The sequence below is a fragment of the Sceloporus occidentalis genome, unplaced genomic scaffold (genome assembly GCF_023333645.1).
Source record: "Sceloporus occidentalis isolate IW3139 unplaced genomic scaffold, rSceOcc1.0.p SCAF_4, whole genome shotgun sequence".
NCBI lineage: Eukaryota > Metazoa > Chordata > Lepidosauria > Squamata > Phrynosomatidae > Sceloporus > Sceloporus occidentalis.
This window is the reverse complement of record NW_028316984.1, coordinates 151,886,664-151,905,324: the sequence shown is the minus strand read 5'-3', so window position 1 is coordinate 151,905,324 and position 18,661 is coordinate 151,886,664. Positions and strand designations below refer to the sequence as shown.

At 41.8% G+C, this 18,661-nt stretch overlaps 1 protein-coding gene across 4 annotated transcripts in view; it reads right to left on the bottom strand.

Moving 5' to 3' along the window:
* The window catches only part of LOC149314862 (uncharacterized), a 330,650-nt gene extending 315,543 nt beyond the window's left edge, over nucleotides 1-15,107 (bottom strand). For 2 of the 4 annotated variants that reach the window (XM_089522019.1, XM_089522020.1), the window contains exons 1-3: nucleotides 15,006-15,107; nucleotides 7,768-7,862; nucleotides 6,072-6,265 (exon numbers count right to left, since the gene is read on the bottom strand). In XM_089522019.1, the coding sequence (XP_089378145.1) occupies nucleotides 6,072-6,265; nucleotides 7,768-7,862; nucleotides 15,006-15,037 (321 nt within the window). In that variant the 5' untranslated portion in view covers nucleotides 15,038-15,107. Of the gene's footprint in view, nucleotides 1-6,066; nucleotides 6,266-7,767; nucleotides 7,863-12,202; nucleotides 12,301-15,005 lie in introns of those variants that run through there. The other 2 variants (XM_089522021.1, XM_089522023.1) reach the window with 2 other exon arrangements.
* Nucleotides 15,108-18,661: the final 3,554 nt, after the last annotated feature.

The following is an 18,661-nucleotide window of genomic DNA, read 5'->3' as shown; positions in this document are numbered from 1 at the left end:
TTTTTAAATAAATTGTTAAAATTTACATATTATGGCAGATAAGTAACAATAATATTTATGCCCTAAGTCAACATGCCAGATCAGCATATGGGGGAGAAAAACTTCTCCCTCACCAAACAATGGAACGTACTTCACACAAAGGTTGAAATCCTACATGTATGTGTAGCTCTGAATGCATGGTTCTGTATCTTCCCACCACTCAGCAGCTATCAAGCCACAGAAGGTTCCCCTGTTGCTGTTACTTACTGGTGGGAAAGAAGGGAGGGAAGGAGGGAGGAGACAATTCAAACCATAGAGAAGTACTGGTCTCAGTTTGGTTGGGATGGGGGAAGAAGTAAGACCAAGCTTTCAAATGGCATTCACCGGCCTTTTACTTCCCCTAGGAGCTCAGAGCAGTCGGGTCTTCCTGGTGTGAATCCCTCAATCCCATCTCTCACCCCAATCTCTACTGGGTCTTCACAGCTGCTAAACATGGGAGGTTTTTGGACCGAGCATAAGAGCAAGTGAAACCCTCTGTGTGCATCATCCAAGAAGGGTTTTAGCATCCTGTTAGTGACTTACGTGTGTAAGTGTGGTTTATGCATGTATAAAACCCTTCTTGGACAGTATATGCTAACTTAAAATGGAACAGGCTGCTCAAAAAGACAGCAGGCTATCCTTTAGAAGATGAAAAGCTACCTGTCTTGAATATGGTAGCAGTTGATATGCTGAACCAGCAGGGAGCTGGACTAGATTATCTTTGAGGAACCTTCTAACAAATAAAAATAAGTATCAGGAGTGCAATGGTTGGATGTATATTTTGAGGATAAATGGGATATATACCTACTCTAGACCATCAATTACTATGTGTAACTAATGCCTATAATAAAAGTGGATCAGGACCTTCATCATTTTCCTAAAAAATAGAAATGAATTCCTTTACATTCTTTCCTCCTATAAATTACCCTATTATTTATTGACATATGCAAATTTTCAAGTGCAATTTTAGAACTAAGGGGTTTTAAATGAATTCAGCTGTGAAAGCATGGTTACAGAATGTCTATCATTAATGCAATTGATTCCATATATTTATATCTTTAAATTTTCTTGTAGTGAAATTAATATTTTCCCAGAACAAAAAAAAAACACCTCACTTATTTAGTCCAAGACAACTTGATAACATCTCTTTCAACTATAGTTATAAATATCATGCACAAACTTCTAAAGCAGAAGTTGTCAAGATTTAACATTAGCATTAATTTATGTCATAACTGACTGTTATTCTCTGGATAATAGCAAAGTATTCAGTCCATGCTGTCTGAAGGAAAATGAAAAGAAAGTTTGTCCTGTCACTAATCATTTAATTAAGTCAATCAATAACTCACTCTCTTTCTATTTCTTATTGCCTGATCTTAAGAACTGGTGTGCCAGAAGAGAAAAAATCTAAACAGGTATACAAAGAACCGTGGGTACATATCACTGCAGGACCGGATTCTAAAATGGCACTGCAGGTGGACAGATGGCTGAACTCAAACATGCAGAGCCAGGGTAGACAAAGGTTATAATATTAATGAAAGAATTATAGCCAACCAGATCCAAACTGGTCAATCAATATTATCTATAGATATTCATTTTCTTTACTGAAAACAAAGCCAACAAAAACTGTCAGATCAAGTATATGATTGATGTGCTGTCCTTTCTTTCATTTGGTAATGGGACATTTCTTGAGTTTCTGATCATCAGAATATAAATTGAGATAAGACTTAGATTCAAAGCAGATAACCTGGAAGGAGTGGCCTCTGGCCAGTCCGATGCCTATTGTGCCAGGACCATGGTGACTGGATAACCTACTCCCAAAGTTGGATGCCACCATGGTCCCCAAAAGGGCTGCCAGCAGCAGCAGCATATTTAATTCACTCCTGAAAAGTCCAGCTCCTGCCACCTTGGCACAGCTTGGCCATTTCGGGATATGCATCATCTGAACACCAAGCCCCCAAATTGTCCGGAAGCCGCTTCTTTTGGCCTGTCTGTTTTGGGCCCTTGAAACATATTCAACAAAAAGTGTATGTGAAAAAATAAACCTATGCTGCAAGAGCATACTGCAAGGGAAAGACTGGCAGTAAATACTGTATTTCTGGGGAATTAATTCATTACTGAAATCCTCATTGAGGAACCCCTAACAAGCCACCTGGGGTCACATGGAGTAAATTAAAAACCACTGTCCTGGACCACTGCAAACGGCTACTACTTTTCTTTTATGTTCCTTTCCTTTGTAAAATATGAATTAATTTTTTCAACTCTTACATAGAAAATATCTTACAGAACAGTGCAAACATTTCACAATATAAACAGACATGCAATTGGGAAAATTTAACCAGCTAGCTTAGTAGGCAGTCAAAACAGGTAATTCAGCGTAGAAAGAAGAAACTGCACAAAGTGCCCAGGCTTGCTCCTATGTGGGATCTCTTCTCCCTTAGACTTAAAAGATACAGCCTAACATGAACCTGTGTTTCATGTGTTACAGACCCCTCTTCTAGAAATCCATAGGCACAGTAGAAAACTCCTTACCTGTACTTCCTTAAAGAAGACCCATCATTTTCAGCCCTACTCCCCAAATTAGGAAATGCAGTGACAGAACTATAGCTCTGATCACCTATTTAGCAGGCAAAGGAGGGCTTCTGTGAATGTAGGTTACAGTTTTGAGTACCATGGTAAGAATCTTTCAAAAGGAATTGGAAAGTCGCAAAACTCTGAATTCCCAACAATCTGAGTGATAGTCAAGATTAGTATGAATAGAAGGAGCATTTTGAATTCTTGTTTTGGTTTTAGATGAAGACCAATAATGTATTTCCTCAAGGCTGTGTGCATACTAAAAATATTCTGCTGAGACTCTTCACAAATTTTTCTAAAACAGGGTGCAGCTCAAATGTGTCATTGTTCTATAAAGGAAATCCCAGTTTAGAAACAATGTAAGGATTATTATATACCAGGGGTAGGCAACCTTTTTGAGCCGGGGGCCGGGTTGCTGTCCCTCAGACAACTGGGTGGCCGAAGCCGGGGGGGGTGGAGCTTCCACCCTCCGGGGCGGAGCCGCACATGGGGGTGGAGCTTCCACCCTCTAAGGCGGAGCCGCATGCCAGGGCGGAGCTTCCACTATCCAGGGGCGGAGCCACATGTCAGGGGCAGAGTTTCCACCCTCCGGGGGCGGAGCCGCATAATAATAACAATATTTGCAAGAAGCTACTAGGCAATGCCATAACACAGGAAAAATGCATGCCACTGTCTCAACCCAGAAAAGAGCAAGCAAGCCCATGTGGGGGGATTTTGCAAAGAGAATACCAAAGGATAACAACAATAATAATAGCAATATTTGTAAGAATGGAAGCGACTAGGCAAGGCCACAAAACAGCAAAAAACGCATGCCACTGTCTCAAACCACTTTCTTTCTCTCCCTTCCTCCCTCCCTCTCACTCCCACCCTCTCTCTCTCTTCTCCCTTCCCTCCCTCTCTCTCCTCTCCCTCCCACCCTTTCTCTCTCTCTCTCCTCTCCCTCCCACCCTTCCACCCTTTCTCTCTCTCTCCCTCTCTCTCTCCCTCTCTCTCTCCTCCCCTCCCTCCCTCTCTTTCCTCTCCCTCCCACCCTCCCACCCTTTCTCTCTCTCTCCCTCTCTCTCTCCTCCCCTCCCTCCCTCTCTCTCCTCTCCCTCCCACCCTCCCACCCTCTCTCTCTCCTCCCCTCCCTCCCTCTCTCTCCTCTCCCTCCCACCCTCTCTCTCTCTCCTCCCCTCCCTCCCTCCCTCTCTCTCTGCCTCCTCCTCCTTCCCCCCGCCCCTCCATTTATAGGAGGGAGGAGGGAGGGCAGAGCCAGGAGGGAGGTGGGCGGAGCCAGGAGGGAGGTGGGCGGCACCCATTGGAAGGCCCGCTGCGGCCGCTGGAGCCCCATTTCTGGGCTCCGGCTGCCGCAGTGGGCCTCCTAATGGGCGCCGCCATTTTGCCCTTCAAAATGGCGGCCAGAGCGGCCGAAATCGGCGGCGATTTCGGCGGCAGGAGGGACCGGGGGCCGGCGGAAAGGCGCCCGCGGGCCGCATCCAGCCCAGAGGCCGGAGGTTGCCGACCCCTGTTATATACTGACTGATGGAGAAGCTTTTCAATCAAAAAAGAAAAAAGGGAAATACAATTTCTTAACAAGGAGCATCCTATTTGAAATTCATCCTCTCTTCCTAAACAGATAAACTGATGGATATGATTAGGGAGAGGTCTATGAACCATTTTTAAAAGAATGTGAATCGATAATTTATTTTATGAGAAAATATTGGGGGGCCAGCAATTTTAAGATCTGAAGAATAGTAGAATGGAATAACATGTAGAGATGCATTTTAAATACATATTTAGAAGAAGTACAAATACAAGTTTATAGCATGTCACCACCAGCACCACAATAAAGCAACACAAACCTAAAAAACTCAAAGACATAGTCATGTTAGTCTGGAAAACCAGTATGCAATGGGACCTTGCAGCACCCTTGAGACTAAATGAAAGACAGACACTGGTAGCATGAATGCATCTGAAGAAGCAAGCTCAGATCATACAAAAGCTCATGCTACCAACCTTTATCTTTCAGTTAGCCTCAAAGCTGATGCAAGATCCCTTTGCAAACATAAAAAAATGGCATTGTCTAAAATAAGACCTTATCATGACAAACCACAGTAACAACTAACATGTTTTCAGAAATAAAAATCATGATTCAAATTACAATGAAAACCTTGTTTAAAAACTATAGGACACATAAAGTTATTTTATTTTTTGTCTCTTGTGTCACTATTTTCATTTTTTTCCCCAAAAAGAGTAAATCACAGGATAAATTGTCATATCTATCCAACTCTGCAGATTCAGCAATTCTTTGTACCCAGGAGTACCCAATTATCTATCTGGAATCTTGTGCTTAACTGGATTTTCTCATTCACTTCAGAGGGAGCACAAAAAAAAAAGACCAAGATATGCAAACAGGAAAATGCTCTCTCCACTGAAATATATGGGAAATGCCATTATTATAGGAGTGCTGCATGAACACACAATTAAAGGCAGAACTACAGATCAACACAATCAGAAAACAATGCTGACCAATGATTTATATGCATAATAATGTCAAGTCAAGCACTCCTCTTATCCATTCCATGAAAAAAGTACCTGTGAAAGAGATGCTTTTACTTTCAATTTCAATAATTATGTCTGAAACTTGAACTGTGTTCAGTCTTAATTATGGTTACTTGCAAGAATTCAGTTTGAAGCTGGCTTGTTTCAACCAACCATAGTTAAGACTTTGCCAAGGTTTCCACAAAATGCTTAACCCAAATTACTTTAGGCAAACACTTCTGTGTTCCTCCTTCCAGAAGCACCAGAGTATGGAGATGAAAGCCCAAAACTATCTGCAGTTTATTCATGTTACAATAAACCATGGTTTTATTCTATATTTGAACTACAATATATTCACTTTTTCTAATGGCTTGCTACTTTGAAAAAAATCCTAGGTGAAACTATCCATCAAAATTCAAGATCTCATCAATAACAAAACTGCAATTGAAAAGTACTGTGGTAATGCTTTCAAGAAAGAACATAACATAAATAATAAATTCTGTCCTCTTTTATTTCTTTTAGAATTTATGGGCTTCTTCATGGAGAATACATGCTCCCTATAGTTGAGTACAGAAACAAAAGATACACAAGATACAAAACATAAGAAATTGGAAGTAAAACATAATATATCAGCAATGTAAAACCTGGAAGACACTGAATCAGAAGGAAAACACTATTCTTCTTATGTGTCTTTTGTACTTCTTAGCATAAATCAGTTTTTACTACTATAATGGGGTCTTTAGCCTGAAGTTAGGAAGCAACAATGAAGTGCAGAATAAGCTACAAATGAAGACCCATTTCATCTAAGTTTATCCTCTGTGGGAAACAGGATACACAGCAAAAAATATAGGTGATTACAAGAGTGTGGTGACTACAGACAGATTTCAAGCCCACAACCTAAATATATTTAACACTTCCTTCATTTTAACATTAAGAACTGGAATTGTCACATACCATACCTTAACAAGTTTCAGAAGATGATAAAGGTCTTCAACTTCATCCCCTTCACACCTGGTATATATTCTGCTAGTGTCCACACTGGCACCCTTAATTGTGTGTCGATAAAGAGGCAAACCCATTGCTTCAGAATATATGTCTATAGCATGGTGTCCTACTGTCTGATACATATAACTGTCCAGCTCATCCACACCCTCTGAAACACATAGAAACAAAAGTAAAACCAATTGACGAATTCACATAAACCATTTTAACGTATTTAGATCTAAGCCTACAGCATCTCTGTGTGCACATGTATGTATGGAAAACAATGAGATTGTCTATTCTAGTTGAGTTTAAAAGAGAAACTAATGCCCAAAACAGACAGGCCAAAAAAACCTGTGGCACCGGCGCCATTTGCACTGGTGCCATGGCAACTGCATGTGTCCAGCCCCAATCCAGGCTGCCACTGTAGTCCTAAACGTTTTGGTCCAGTTCTTTTCTGAAGACACAGCATCGGTGTGGTTTCCCACTGCATTTGGGGCATATGTCATCTAAACACTACGCCCTGAACACAGAGGACATCCTTGTCATTTGCTCTGTTTGTTTCAGGCCTAAGATTGAGGATGTATTTAAAAACCATTTATTCCTCTAATTAGTTGGTTTGTTTTTTGTTTATTTAACTTCCTGGCCACAATAAAATAGGTACAGTACCATGTAGAAATATTCACCTCCTTTTGACTTCTCTACATTCTGTTATGTTTTGTTCCTTCAGTGCTGAGTATCCTGTGTACTTCACATGGTTACCATGCCAATCAAATCCAGTTCAATTTCCGGTTGCAACACAACAGAATGTAGAAAAGTCCAAAGGAGGTGAATACTTCTAAAAGGCACTGTATTTATTGATACGGTGTAATATTTTTGTTATGCAAATAAAGCTAGTTAAAAAAAAATAGCAACAACAGGGCCTTATTACTACAAAAAAAAAACATTGTGAGAAACATTGTTATTTCTAACACATTACTTCTGAGCTCTGATTGAAAGTAGTAAAAGTAAAAGACCTACATCCTAAGCCAAAATTTGAAGAACTCTGAACAAAGAAATATATGTTTATAATAAAGGCTGTATGTTTCATAGACTGGAATCCTAATGACATATGTTACTGAACTCATATGAAGACGCCTTTCAGTTCAGAAAACCAGCTCTTCTACTGCAATATGTAATAACCAGTCTTTGCATGTTTGAACCTCAGCATCTTCAAGCAACATCTTTACAGAGAATGTGCCAATTAAATAAGATGTTGCAGAAATATCATTACTAAGCACCTTTTCACATAACAGTATCACCTTAAAATAAGCGCATACAATCAACTGTTGTATTCTCAATTACTCTGAATTATTAATTCATTCTGAAGCTAGATACTTGCATTAAATGTACAGCTTCTTGTACTCCTAAAAAATTTACCACAAGTAAAAACACTCAATAACCAGATCATCATCAGCACCACCCCACTACATTACACAGAAAATTTAAATCCTGGTTAACAACTGATGGATTGTTAGTAGAGGCAGGTCTGCATATCATAACAAGACACATTTCAACAAACCTTATCATGTGTTTACTATAATGTGAAAATATGGTAATAAAACACAATTCCCTGACAAAATGAGCAAATTAGACAACTATGAGAGTTGCCACATAAGAAGTTAAAATTCTCACCTTTGTTTTCAGCAGGCCTTAAATTGGCTAAGGCAACAATCTGATGCCCAGCTGCAACACACTGCATCATATTGTAACAGCTATCTTTCCCACCACTAGAAAAAGAAGCATAATTTCCATTAATTTTGAAACTAAACATGCTTTCCTATAAGAACCGTGATCTAATCATATTGATATACAGATATAAAAATATTTGTACATTTTGTTTGTTTAAAAGACTACTTTGAAAAACACTTAAGAAAGTGAAAAATAGTATGTTTGTCATTTAAATATAATGCTTATGTGCTCCTGTTGTCTAGGTATGGGAAGATGGGGTTCCACACTTGTAGGGGCTGCCTAATTATCTTTAATGTCACAAAGGTCTTCTTGTCTGGATAATTATTTTTCCAGGGAATAAATAGGAATAGCCAGAGGGATTCATTGCAGAAAAGTGTATCATGGTGGTTTGACTCATGACAGATAATTCCAAGAAAGAGGTTTTGTTGGGAGGGCAGGTACCTTCCTAACATTAACAATTTCCTCCCAGATTATAATATATCGCGTTCACACAGGTCACAGGTTTGTGTCTACCTACAAACAACAATTTTACATTAAGCTAGCAAAACGTCCTTTGAGGCCTGTAATTGTTACTGTAACAAACAATTTACAGAACAGGAAAAGTGGGTTGCAATTTTTTTAAAAGTTGATTGTATAGTGAAGAGTAAAATGTCTTGGGTTTTGCAATCCATATATATATGTGAACCTGCATTATGCCATTCTGCTTGAGTGGAATTATTAAAAACAAACCTTGAGCATAAGATAGTTTTCTGCAATCAAAGCAACAAGCTTGAAAAGCACTTAATGTTAAACCCCCATTTTCAGTGACTTCTCATGGGGTGAAACTCAAATGCAAAACAATGTTGTGTGGGTGCAAGACTGCCATCAGAGACAATTTAGCTAGTAAGGACATTAGACAATGAAAGCAACTAAATACCAATGCACAAATGCTTGATTCTTTACAGATAATTTCCTTAGCTTTAAAAAAAGAAAATGTTCAATTTGCAATTACTTTTCAGAGCATTAGTATGACTGTGCTCTTTAAAGTAAGCACATATAAAGTGCAAAAGCAAAATAAAAGAACAAAACAAGTATACTTAAAACTATTTTAGTCCCAATGAATTTGATAGCACAGGTCAATTTAAGACTCCATACACCAGTTAAAAGAATTACATGCTCCAGAAACGTGTGCATTTGTGGAGGGGAAAGAACCATGGTATATGGCCTCCCTCCTTCACACAGCTTCAAAGGGGCTTCTTTGGTCTACAAAGAGGAAGGAAATTTGAGAGAATGGAAATGTGTTAATGCTTGTGCAGGCTAAGTTTATACCCACAGCCAACCCTCTTCACATCAGAAGTGGATGATTGGGCTAGCCCCAGAACACCACCCTATTAAACCAGGTATATTGCCAAATGATGAAATTGCTTTTGTGTGGTTGTTAGAAAAAAAATATTCAACTATTTTAGGTGTGCCACACTTTGTACCCCTGGCCCTGGCATTCTTCCCCCCCTACCTTCAGCTTTTTGTCTTTCATATTAAAAGCCTGCAGCTAGAGACTGTCTTGTTTTGTTTATTGCATATACCTCTCAAAGAGGTTTTTCAGCTGAAGAGTAGGATCAAGCATGACTCTGCACTGCCTCAAGACATATAGCTATTTAGAGCACCAGTCAAAGGGCACTATGTAAATATAGGCATATCTCAGTAAATAAAGTTTCTAACAAAGAAGCTACATTTTACAAAGTCTTTTGTCATTGTTGTTGTAACCTTAAAACAAGTCTATCATGGGGTTTTCTTGACCAGATTTGTTCATTGCCCTCCCCTGAAGCTGAGAGTATTTGATTTGCCCAAAGTGACCCAGTGAGTTTCATGGTCAACCCTGGTCTCCAGAGTTGCAGTCCAACACTAAACTGATACTGGCTCCCCTATGTTTTACAGTCTTTTAAACTCATCCAATTCCTGCTTTTCTTCCCGGTCTTCTGCTCTAGCTGGATGTTTTGCAGCATTGGGAGGATAGTTGGTTAAACACAGACTTTTGATGTCAGGTTGCTGCAGTGAGTTTGCAGTAAAAAAAATGCAATAAACCTTGAGCTGAGAAAGAATGGGACTCTACTCTAGCTGATTCTACTGTAGCCATATGTGCATGCATACAACAGGCAAGGTGAAGAGCAGCTGTACCCAGAAGTGCTTACTGAGCATATCGGAACAACAAACAGAGAGAAAAGGAGAGACCAAATAAAATTGCCTCACGTCCTCACCAAACATGGTTGAAAAAAAGAATAGATCTGTAAGTCTGACCACCAAAATGGAAGTCATAAGACAAGTGGAGACTGATAAAAGAAAAGGTCATCCAGGATGTATTTTGGAAGAAACTCACAGGTGGTCTCTAGAAGGCTCAAAACAAAAACAAAAACATGTTTTTGTTTACTTATGCAAGGTTTACCTAACCTGGCTGGTTGTTTTTCATATGCATATTGTTAATTTTGAATTTAAAACTTTGTATTAGTATGATGAAGAACTCTTATTTTCTGTTGTGTAGGAACCTATCCCTATTATTTCCATGTTATTTCTGCCTCTGATTTTCTGTTAAAGTAGTATTGCCCAGGAGCACATCTGCTATGTTAACTGAGATGTACCTGTAATATGTCTTTACCTCCTTCAACATACATCTTTTATGGGGGAAGAAAGAAGAAGTGGGAAACACAAGTATGTTAAACGAAAGATGGCAATGTTCAGATCTTCTGTTAAATTCAATGAATGGTGAAAAACAAGTGCATGATAAAAGAGTCATTTGGAAGCAAGACAGAAGCTATACAGACAGATGTACGTAAGCAACTGGAAATGGGGAATCAGTGGGCCCAAAGAGCAGCAACCAGATTGTCAGCTGCTAGCTACAGAGATCACACTCCTTTGTTGCAACAGGTCTGTTTCTAGACAAAATTCAAAGTGCTGGCTTTGACCTACAATGCCCTATACAGCTTGGATCCAGATTATCCAGGCTGGGTCCATATTTCCCTCTATGAGCCCATTTGAGCACTAAGATTGTTTGGAGAGGCCCTTCTCTCTGTCCCATCACCCTTTCAGCCTTATCTAGTGATTATAAGGCTCAACAGATGGCCCGACAGGGGCGGCTCTGTGCTGCCCCTGGAAGCGTGGGGAATGCCACCTCCTCGACCCACTCAAAAAAGGAGCCATGAAACAAAGCTCCTGTTCCCGGAGCCAGAGGGGCGCCTTAAGGGCCACAGAGCGGTCTTATGACGCACCTCATGTGCAACAACGTGTAAGCGCTGCACACGGACAATGTCATCATGGCACACACTGTCTGTACAGGCATACACCAAGATGGCGCCTGGGGTGTGCAGTAGTCATGCTGAGTGTGTAAACGCCCAACCCTCACTCAATCCTAGTCCGCAGTCAGGCTGGCACCAACTGCCGGTCTGTACCGCCTCTATGAGAGGGCTTTTTTAGTGGCTGCTCCCAGACTTTTGAACTCCCTCCCTAGAGGGCAGGTCTCCTTCCAACAGGAAGTCAAAACATTTTTGTGCCACCAGGCTTTTATAACCTAAATAGAATTGGGCCTGTAATACTGTGCAGTTATTTGAGTCTTCCAAGCAAGCACACTCACAAGAGGCTTTTTCACACTACACAACCATAGCATTATGATTCAACTTTAACTGGCATGGTTCTATCCTATTGAATCCTGGGGTTTGCAGTTTGGAAGGGGTATTTAAAATTGTAAGCCCAGAGAGATCTGGTGCCTCATGAAATTACAAATGCCAGAATTCCAAAGTTTACAGCCATGGCAATTAAAACAAGATCATGGTGCTATGATTTTGTGCAAATAGTATGAAAAGGTTGTAGGTTTACAATGGGAGATGAATGCACAGAACACATTGAAAAGAATCATTCATGTTTGAAAAACATGTTTCTCTAGTTTTCTGTACCAGCACTTTATTCCTTCATATGGGCAAATTGTGATGCTCCAGGTGTTGTTGGACTACAGCTCCCAGAATACCTCATCACCAGTCAGGATTGATGACAACTATAGTCCAAAAACTTCTCCACCTCTTATATGTATTTCACCACTCTGCTTGGCCAATGATTCCTCTAACCCAAGAGTTGGCAGGAGGAGATCCTTGGACCATTTGTAACAACAAAGAAAGACATCATAACAATGTGGATATCCAGTGTTATGTGAATTAAAAGAACTTTATGCTGTGTTCAGAAGCACCTTGTTTCTTAATTTTAAGCATATGTCCTTTATCTCAGCCACTATTTTATATGGCATGGGCCTCAGATTCCAGTAAAAATAACAAGAGAAAAAGGAGATAGGTTTCAATAAGCTGGAAAGACGGATGCAGCTAATAAAATACCATCTTTTTGACATTTTGAGATATGTCACCTTTTGTTTCCTTGTAGATTTCATTGGACACTCCTCAGGTTTTGCTGTTTCATTAAATGGATATCTAGCAAGATAGATGCCTGCCTGCCCTGTCCTACCTGCAGATTAAAAAGAGAGCTAAGACACCACACTGTGCAGGAACAAAAACCTGTTTGGACGATATCACAAGACTGAAATTGGAAGTATAATCCAGTGTCATCCTGAATAGAATCATGCGTATTCACGTTATTGCGCGAAAGGTTACCCCACGCGGTCGCTCGCAGTCTGAACGCACTCTGAATGCAATCACGCGTCAATCCACAGTTAAGTAAATTTGGTGAACTAGCGTAGTGATAAACTCTGTTCCTAGGCAACTTTGCGCTCAGTGCACTGTTATTTGGTGTGATGTACATGTCTCCTTTGGTCATTGTTTCCCCCCCATCCCGGGAGGGGGGGGGGGGTCCCATGAAGCCACGCTGCAATTCTGCTTCAATTTTGCTTCCGCTTGTCATTCAGCATTGCTGAGGGGGCACTGCTGCCTGCTAATTAAGAGGCATGGACCCAGAGCTATTGGATAACCATTATATTCACGTTTTAACGTGACAAGAGTGAATATATGCTCGTTTTACGTGAATAGAGCATTTCTTTCAACCATTCTTCCCACCCCCCTCCAACCTCTTTTTTAAATTGTGGGGTTCCTTGGTTCCTCTCTCTCACTCGCCTAAATGTGCTATGCTCCAGTCATCTGGAGTCTCACTGAACATGCGCAAGGGTGCCAATTTGCAATTAAGAATGCACCGATGTGATGGCTTACTTTGCACAGAATCTGGGTCACGTTTGTGGAGGCCATTACAGCGAATTTAAGGTGTGATAAGTAATCACGTAATTGTGTGAATTTTCGAATTGATCTCGCTATCTTCTCTTTCGAAATTGAGAGCCTCCCATCCTGTTTGATAAACTCCTTTGTAATCAGAAAATGTAAGTATTCCAAATTACACTATACAAATATAATTTGTAAAGAGGTAGTCTTCCATCCCCAGACTCTGGGTTGAAAAGTGAACAAAGGCAACACCATTCTACAATAAGCCCACCAAAGAGTACACTATTTAAAATCTGTCAAGTCTGGGTGGAGAAGGCAAGCAAAGTGATATGTGAGTGGTCAGAGAATGCTAAAAAGAACATCATAAGTTACACTAGAAAAAGGGGATGAGCAAGTGATGACAAGCAACTGATGCTTTACTTCAGGGATAAAGAACAAATGTCCCTTGATGATTGCTGGACTGCAACACCATCATCCCTCACCACTGGCTAGCCTGGCTGGAATTGATGGGATCTGCAATCCACTTTGAACAACAACAAAATCAGAAGGGAGCCCATTCCCAACCCATATGAGTACAATTCAGAGACATAGGCCCATAACAGAATTCAGAGGCACTGCAGAAATAATCCAGTTTGAGAGAGCATTAACTGCCCTGGCTCAGGTCTAGGGAATCCTGGGAACTGTAATTTATTGTGGCATCAGACCTCTCTGACAGGGGATGCTAAATGTCCCACAAAAACTACAGTTCCCAAAATTCCATAGCATTGAGCCAGGGCACTTAAAGGGATCTCCAACAGGATTATTTCTGCAGTGTGTTCTGGACCATAGCCATGTCAGTCTGGAATATCAGTATGCAAAGGGATCTTGCTGCACCTTTGAGACTGAGTTGGGAGATTGCCACACTATACTCTTACAGCTCTGCTGCTCCACTTTAACTGTTCTGGCTGCCTCCTGTTGCATCCTGGGATTTGCAGTTTAAAGAGGGGGCATTTAGAATCCTCAGGAAGAGAGCTCTCAGGCCTCACTGAACTACAAACCCCAGAATGCAACAGGAGGCAGCCAGAGCAGTCAAAGTGGAATAGCAGCACTATAAGAGTGTAGTGCGGTAATGTACTATGTCTGCTTAGTCTCAAAGGTGCTACAAGCTCCCTTTGCAAACAAATAGTGGGATAGAAGCATGGTTCTAGAAATGAGCTTTGTGGCTTCTGGGGGAAGATGTGCGGATGCTTATGTTTTATTTCACTTTATGTATTAGATATTACTAGAATTTAGATCCTATATTGCACCTGGGGCTCAGGTGACAACGAAATTATATTAAACAAATACAAGTGTAAAAGATTAAAAACACAGTATAAAACACACCAGATTTTTTGTTTGAAAGCAGAGCAGTTAAACGCTTCTCCTTCTAGTGAGGTCAGTTGCCCATAATAACCCTTCTCTGGGTGCATCTACACTGCAGAAATAAAGCAGTTTGACACCACTTAAACTGCCATGGCTCAATGCTATGGAATTGGGGGGGGGGGGGGGGGAGTTGTAGTTTTGTGAGACCTGTAACCTTCCCTGTCAGGGAGCTCTAGTGTCACAACAAACTACAAATCCCAGGATTCCATAGCACTGAGCCATGACAGTTCAAGCGGTGCCAAACTGCATTACTTCTACAAGCTGTAGATGGCACGCACTATACAGGGTTTTGGCTAGATGTCCTCCTCTTCTCACCAGCAAGGAGGACAAGGCACCGTAGAATGGAGGACATCAGAAAAAAATGGAGGATATTCCCAAACAATAATAATAAAAAGCTAAAAACACTCATAGAAATGTAAACTCATGCTTCTTAGTCCTGCTCAAAATGGAGGGATTCCATTTTTACTGAAATGGAGGACGTGTCCTGCAAAAGGAGGACACCCTGGCTCTGCAGGGAGAAGCTGGGAGTGCACACAGGTTTCCATTGTATGCATTTATTCAAGGCCTCTCTCCCAAAATGGGGCCCAAGGGGGCTGCTGTTACCTGATTAGAGCCACTACTTTCATGGCGCCCATTAGAGGGACTGATGGGGGCTTCCTAACCCACGTTGCTCTGCTTCTGCTGCTGTTGCTGATGATGATGCCAGACATAGGGCTTTTTCAGGGGCCTTCCATGCCTTTCCAGGAAGGTCCCGCGCCTGTCTAGTCAAGTGCCTGAGCAAAAAAGGAAAATTTGGCTTCAAAGCCGCTGCTGGCTTCGACCACGCTGAGGGATCCTTCCGTCCTTCGGGTGCCACGGGGCAAATGATGCTGTGGTGCGAGTACCGAGGCACCTGGAAAGAAAACCAAAGCGCAGGCATCGAAATAGACAGCTAAGAGTGGGCAGTGAGGCGGCCCAGGTTGAGGGCAAGGATGGAGCACAGATAGAAGTGACTGTTGCTGCTTTGAAATGCATGGGGAAAGCGGGGCCGCGGAAGCTGCTTGAACTGACATGGCTCAGTGCTATGGAACCCTGGGAGTTGTAGTTTTCTTGTGGCACCAGAGCTCTCTCTGACAGAAAAGGCTAAATGTCTCACAAAACTACAAATCCCAGAATCCCATCGCATTGAGCCATCCTAATTGGTGCCAGTTAGATTGCTTTAATTGGCTTTTTTAAAATTTTATATTTTTACATTTTAATGTTGTACGGTTTTTAAACTGTAGTGTTTTAAAATCTGCCCTTCACCGCCTTGAGTCCCTATATTGGGAGAGAGGCGGGATATAAGAATACAATATGTAATATATAATATTATAGTATTATAAATATAATATTATAATATAGTAATAATAATACTAATAAGCCACATTACTTCTGTGTTAGCGAGTAGAGTTAGGTGTGGCAACGAACTACCATTCCCAGAATTCCACAGCATGGGGCCATGGCAGTCAAAGTGCTGTCATATTGTTTTTTGTGGGTTTTTGTGTCTATGTGGCCATATTCTAGAAGGAAGTGGTGGATTGGAACATTATGCATTAGTGATGCAACTATAGGGTTGCCATAAGTCAGGACCTCCAAACCAGGACAAATGTAGGACAAATGTAGGCCACATTTTCAAATGTAGGACACGTTTTTTAAAAAATGGAGGACACATGAAAAATTTGATAATTTTTTAAAAATGTTAAAATAAATGCATGTTTCTTCAGCTGCTCAAAATGGAGGACATTTTGGCATTATTCCTAGACAGATGGCAGAAATGTACTTCTCTTTCTGGCCAAATACCCCCCCCCACCCAATTCTACAGCTACAAGTCCCACTCCCAAGCAGGCATAGGATTTGACAGACCACAGGCACCCCCTTTTGCCACTGCAAACTACAAGTCCCACTCCCAAGCAGGCATAGGATTTGACAGACCACAGGCACCCCCTTTTGCCACTGCAAACTACAAGTCCCACTCCCAAGCAGGCATAGGATTTGAAAGACCACAGGCACCCCCTTTTGCCACTGCAAACTACAAGTCCCACTCCCAAGCAGGCATAGGATTTGAAAGACCACAGGCATCCTCTTTTGCTATTGCAAACTGCAAGTCCCATTCCCAAGCAGGCATAGGATTTGAAAGACCTCAGGCACCCCCTTTTGCCACTGCAAACTACATTTCCCACTCCCAAGCCTTCTTAGCAATTCCTCCCTTCCTCCTTTTCCTTGCCCCCTCCAACCCCCCCCAAAAACCCCTCACCCCCTCTTCCTCCCCAGGTATGTCTCAACTTAGGGGGGATTTATGGGTCAGATCCCTTGCAAAGTCTTTTTTCTTTTGTAATGGGGGCAAAGCCTTGAGAAGCCCTGGACCCCTGAGAAGAAGAGGAGGAAGGCTTAGAGAGAGGGGGGTAAATAAGAGGACTAGAGGCAGGGTTGCCATAAGTCAGAAAGGAGTTGGGCACACAACAACAACAATAACAACAGCAACAGCAGAGGAGGAAGGGGGAGGAGGAGAAAAAAGGGGAAGGAGAAAGAAGAAAAGGAGAAGAAAGAAGAAGAATAGGAACAAAGAGAATAAGAAGATGAGGAGAGGGAAGAAAGGACGAAAAAGGAGAGGAGGAAGAGGAGGGGAAGAAGAGGAGAAGAAAAAAAACAGAATAACAAGAAGAGAAGGAGTGGAAAGAGAAAGAGAAGGAGATGAAGAACTAAAAGCAGCTTGCCTGAGTGCAAAGCCCTCCCTGCTTGGAGTTGGAGCATGCCCAAATAAGGAAGCAGAGGGCTGGCTCCTTGAGAGGACTGGCCAATAGGGGCAGGGCAGAACAGCAGACCCCGCCCCCTGCTAGCTCCAGCCGCTGCTGCTGCTCCAGGCATGCTGCTCAGCACTGTATGAAAGGGAAGCAGCAGCCCTGGGAGCCCTGAGTCTGGCAGCCACCCTATCCCATGGGATAAAACAGCTGGTTTACCTTTCCTGAATTGAATTCTAATTTGGGCTGCATCCAGGTCCTATCATATGTAAAACACCACCAAATCTGCTGCCCGGATACAGCCCGGATGTAGCCTGGATCGAAGCTGCACCCAGCCAGCCCCTTTTCGAAAATGGAAGCTTCAAAATCTAAAAAATGGCTGCCGAAGGAGGGACCCGGGATGTATCCAGGCGGCAGTTTCAGCAACAATTTACATATGATAGGACCCGGCTCCCTGCTAAATTAGAATTCAGTTCAGGAAAGGTAAGCTGCCTTTTTTACCCCATGCAATAGGGTCCTTAGTCTCAAAGAAGCTATATATGTGGTTGCTCTCTGGATGCATTCTACAGAATGCACAAGTTTGGGGATCTCCCACAGGCCTTTCCTATTGGCATGATTAACATCTAGAATGATCTTACCACTTTCAAGGGCACAGTAAGGAGCTTATCCCATTAACAAATAAGCCATCTTACCTCTTCCGGCTTGAATTCAGGATCCGGGATGTCCCTGGATGTTATCAAACCTAAATCGGCACTTATCTAGCTGGTATGCTGCCACCTGGATGCATCCTGGGCCAAAGCCTCGCTTAGCCAGCACTGTTTTGAAGTTGGGGAGCTTCTGATTTTAAAAATTGGCCAGCTGAGCGAGGCTTTGACCCGGGATGTATCTGGGCAGCTGCATCCTCGCTAGATAGGTGGCAATTTAGGTATGATAACATCCAGGGGCATCCCAGATCCCGGTTTATTTGTTAATAGGATAAGCTCCTAAATCTCTCCTAATTTACGAAAGAAGCTGAATCAACATCAAGGAGGAACATGCATAAACAGAAATGCCAAATGCCCTACACTATTCATAGCCTGCAAGTGGAAAACTTTTATAGCTTCTTTTTTCTTCTTTTTTCCCCCAAACAGATTTACAATTAGGGCTAAACATTTGCCATATTTACTTGTGCACCATATTGTCTTCCTGGTGGACATTGTATCTCTTTGCTCTCTCCCCATGCTGAAGTTGGACAGTGAAGAAAGATGATAGGAAGAAAATAAACTCATATGAAAGATGGTGCTGCAGAAGAGTTCTATGGATACTGTGGCCCGCTAAAAATAAATGGGTCCTAGAACAAATCAAGCCTGAACTCTCCCTAGAAGCCAAGATAACTAAACTGAAACTATCATACTTTGGACATATGAGATGACATGACTCACTAGAGAAGTCAGCAATGCTTGGTAAGGTAGAAGGCGGTAGGAAAAGAGGAAGAAAGCATTCCAGTTTTTTGTGGGTTTTTCG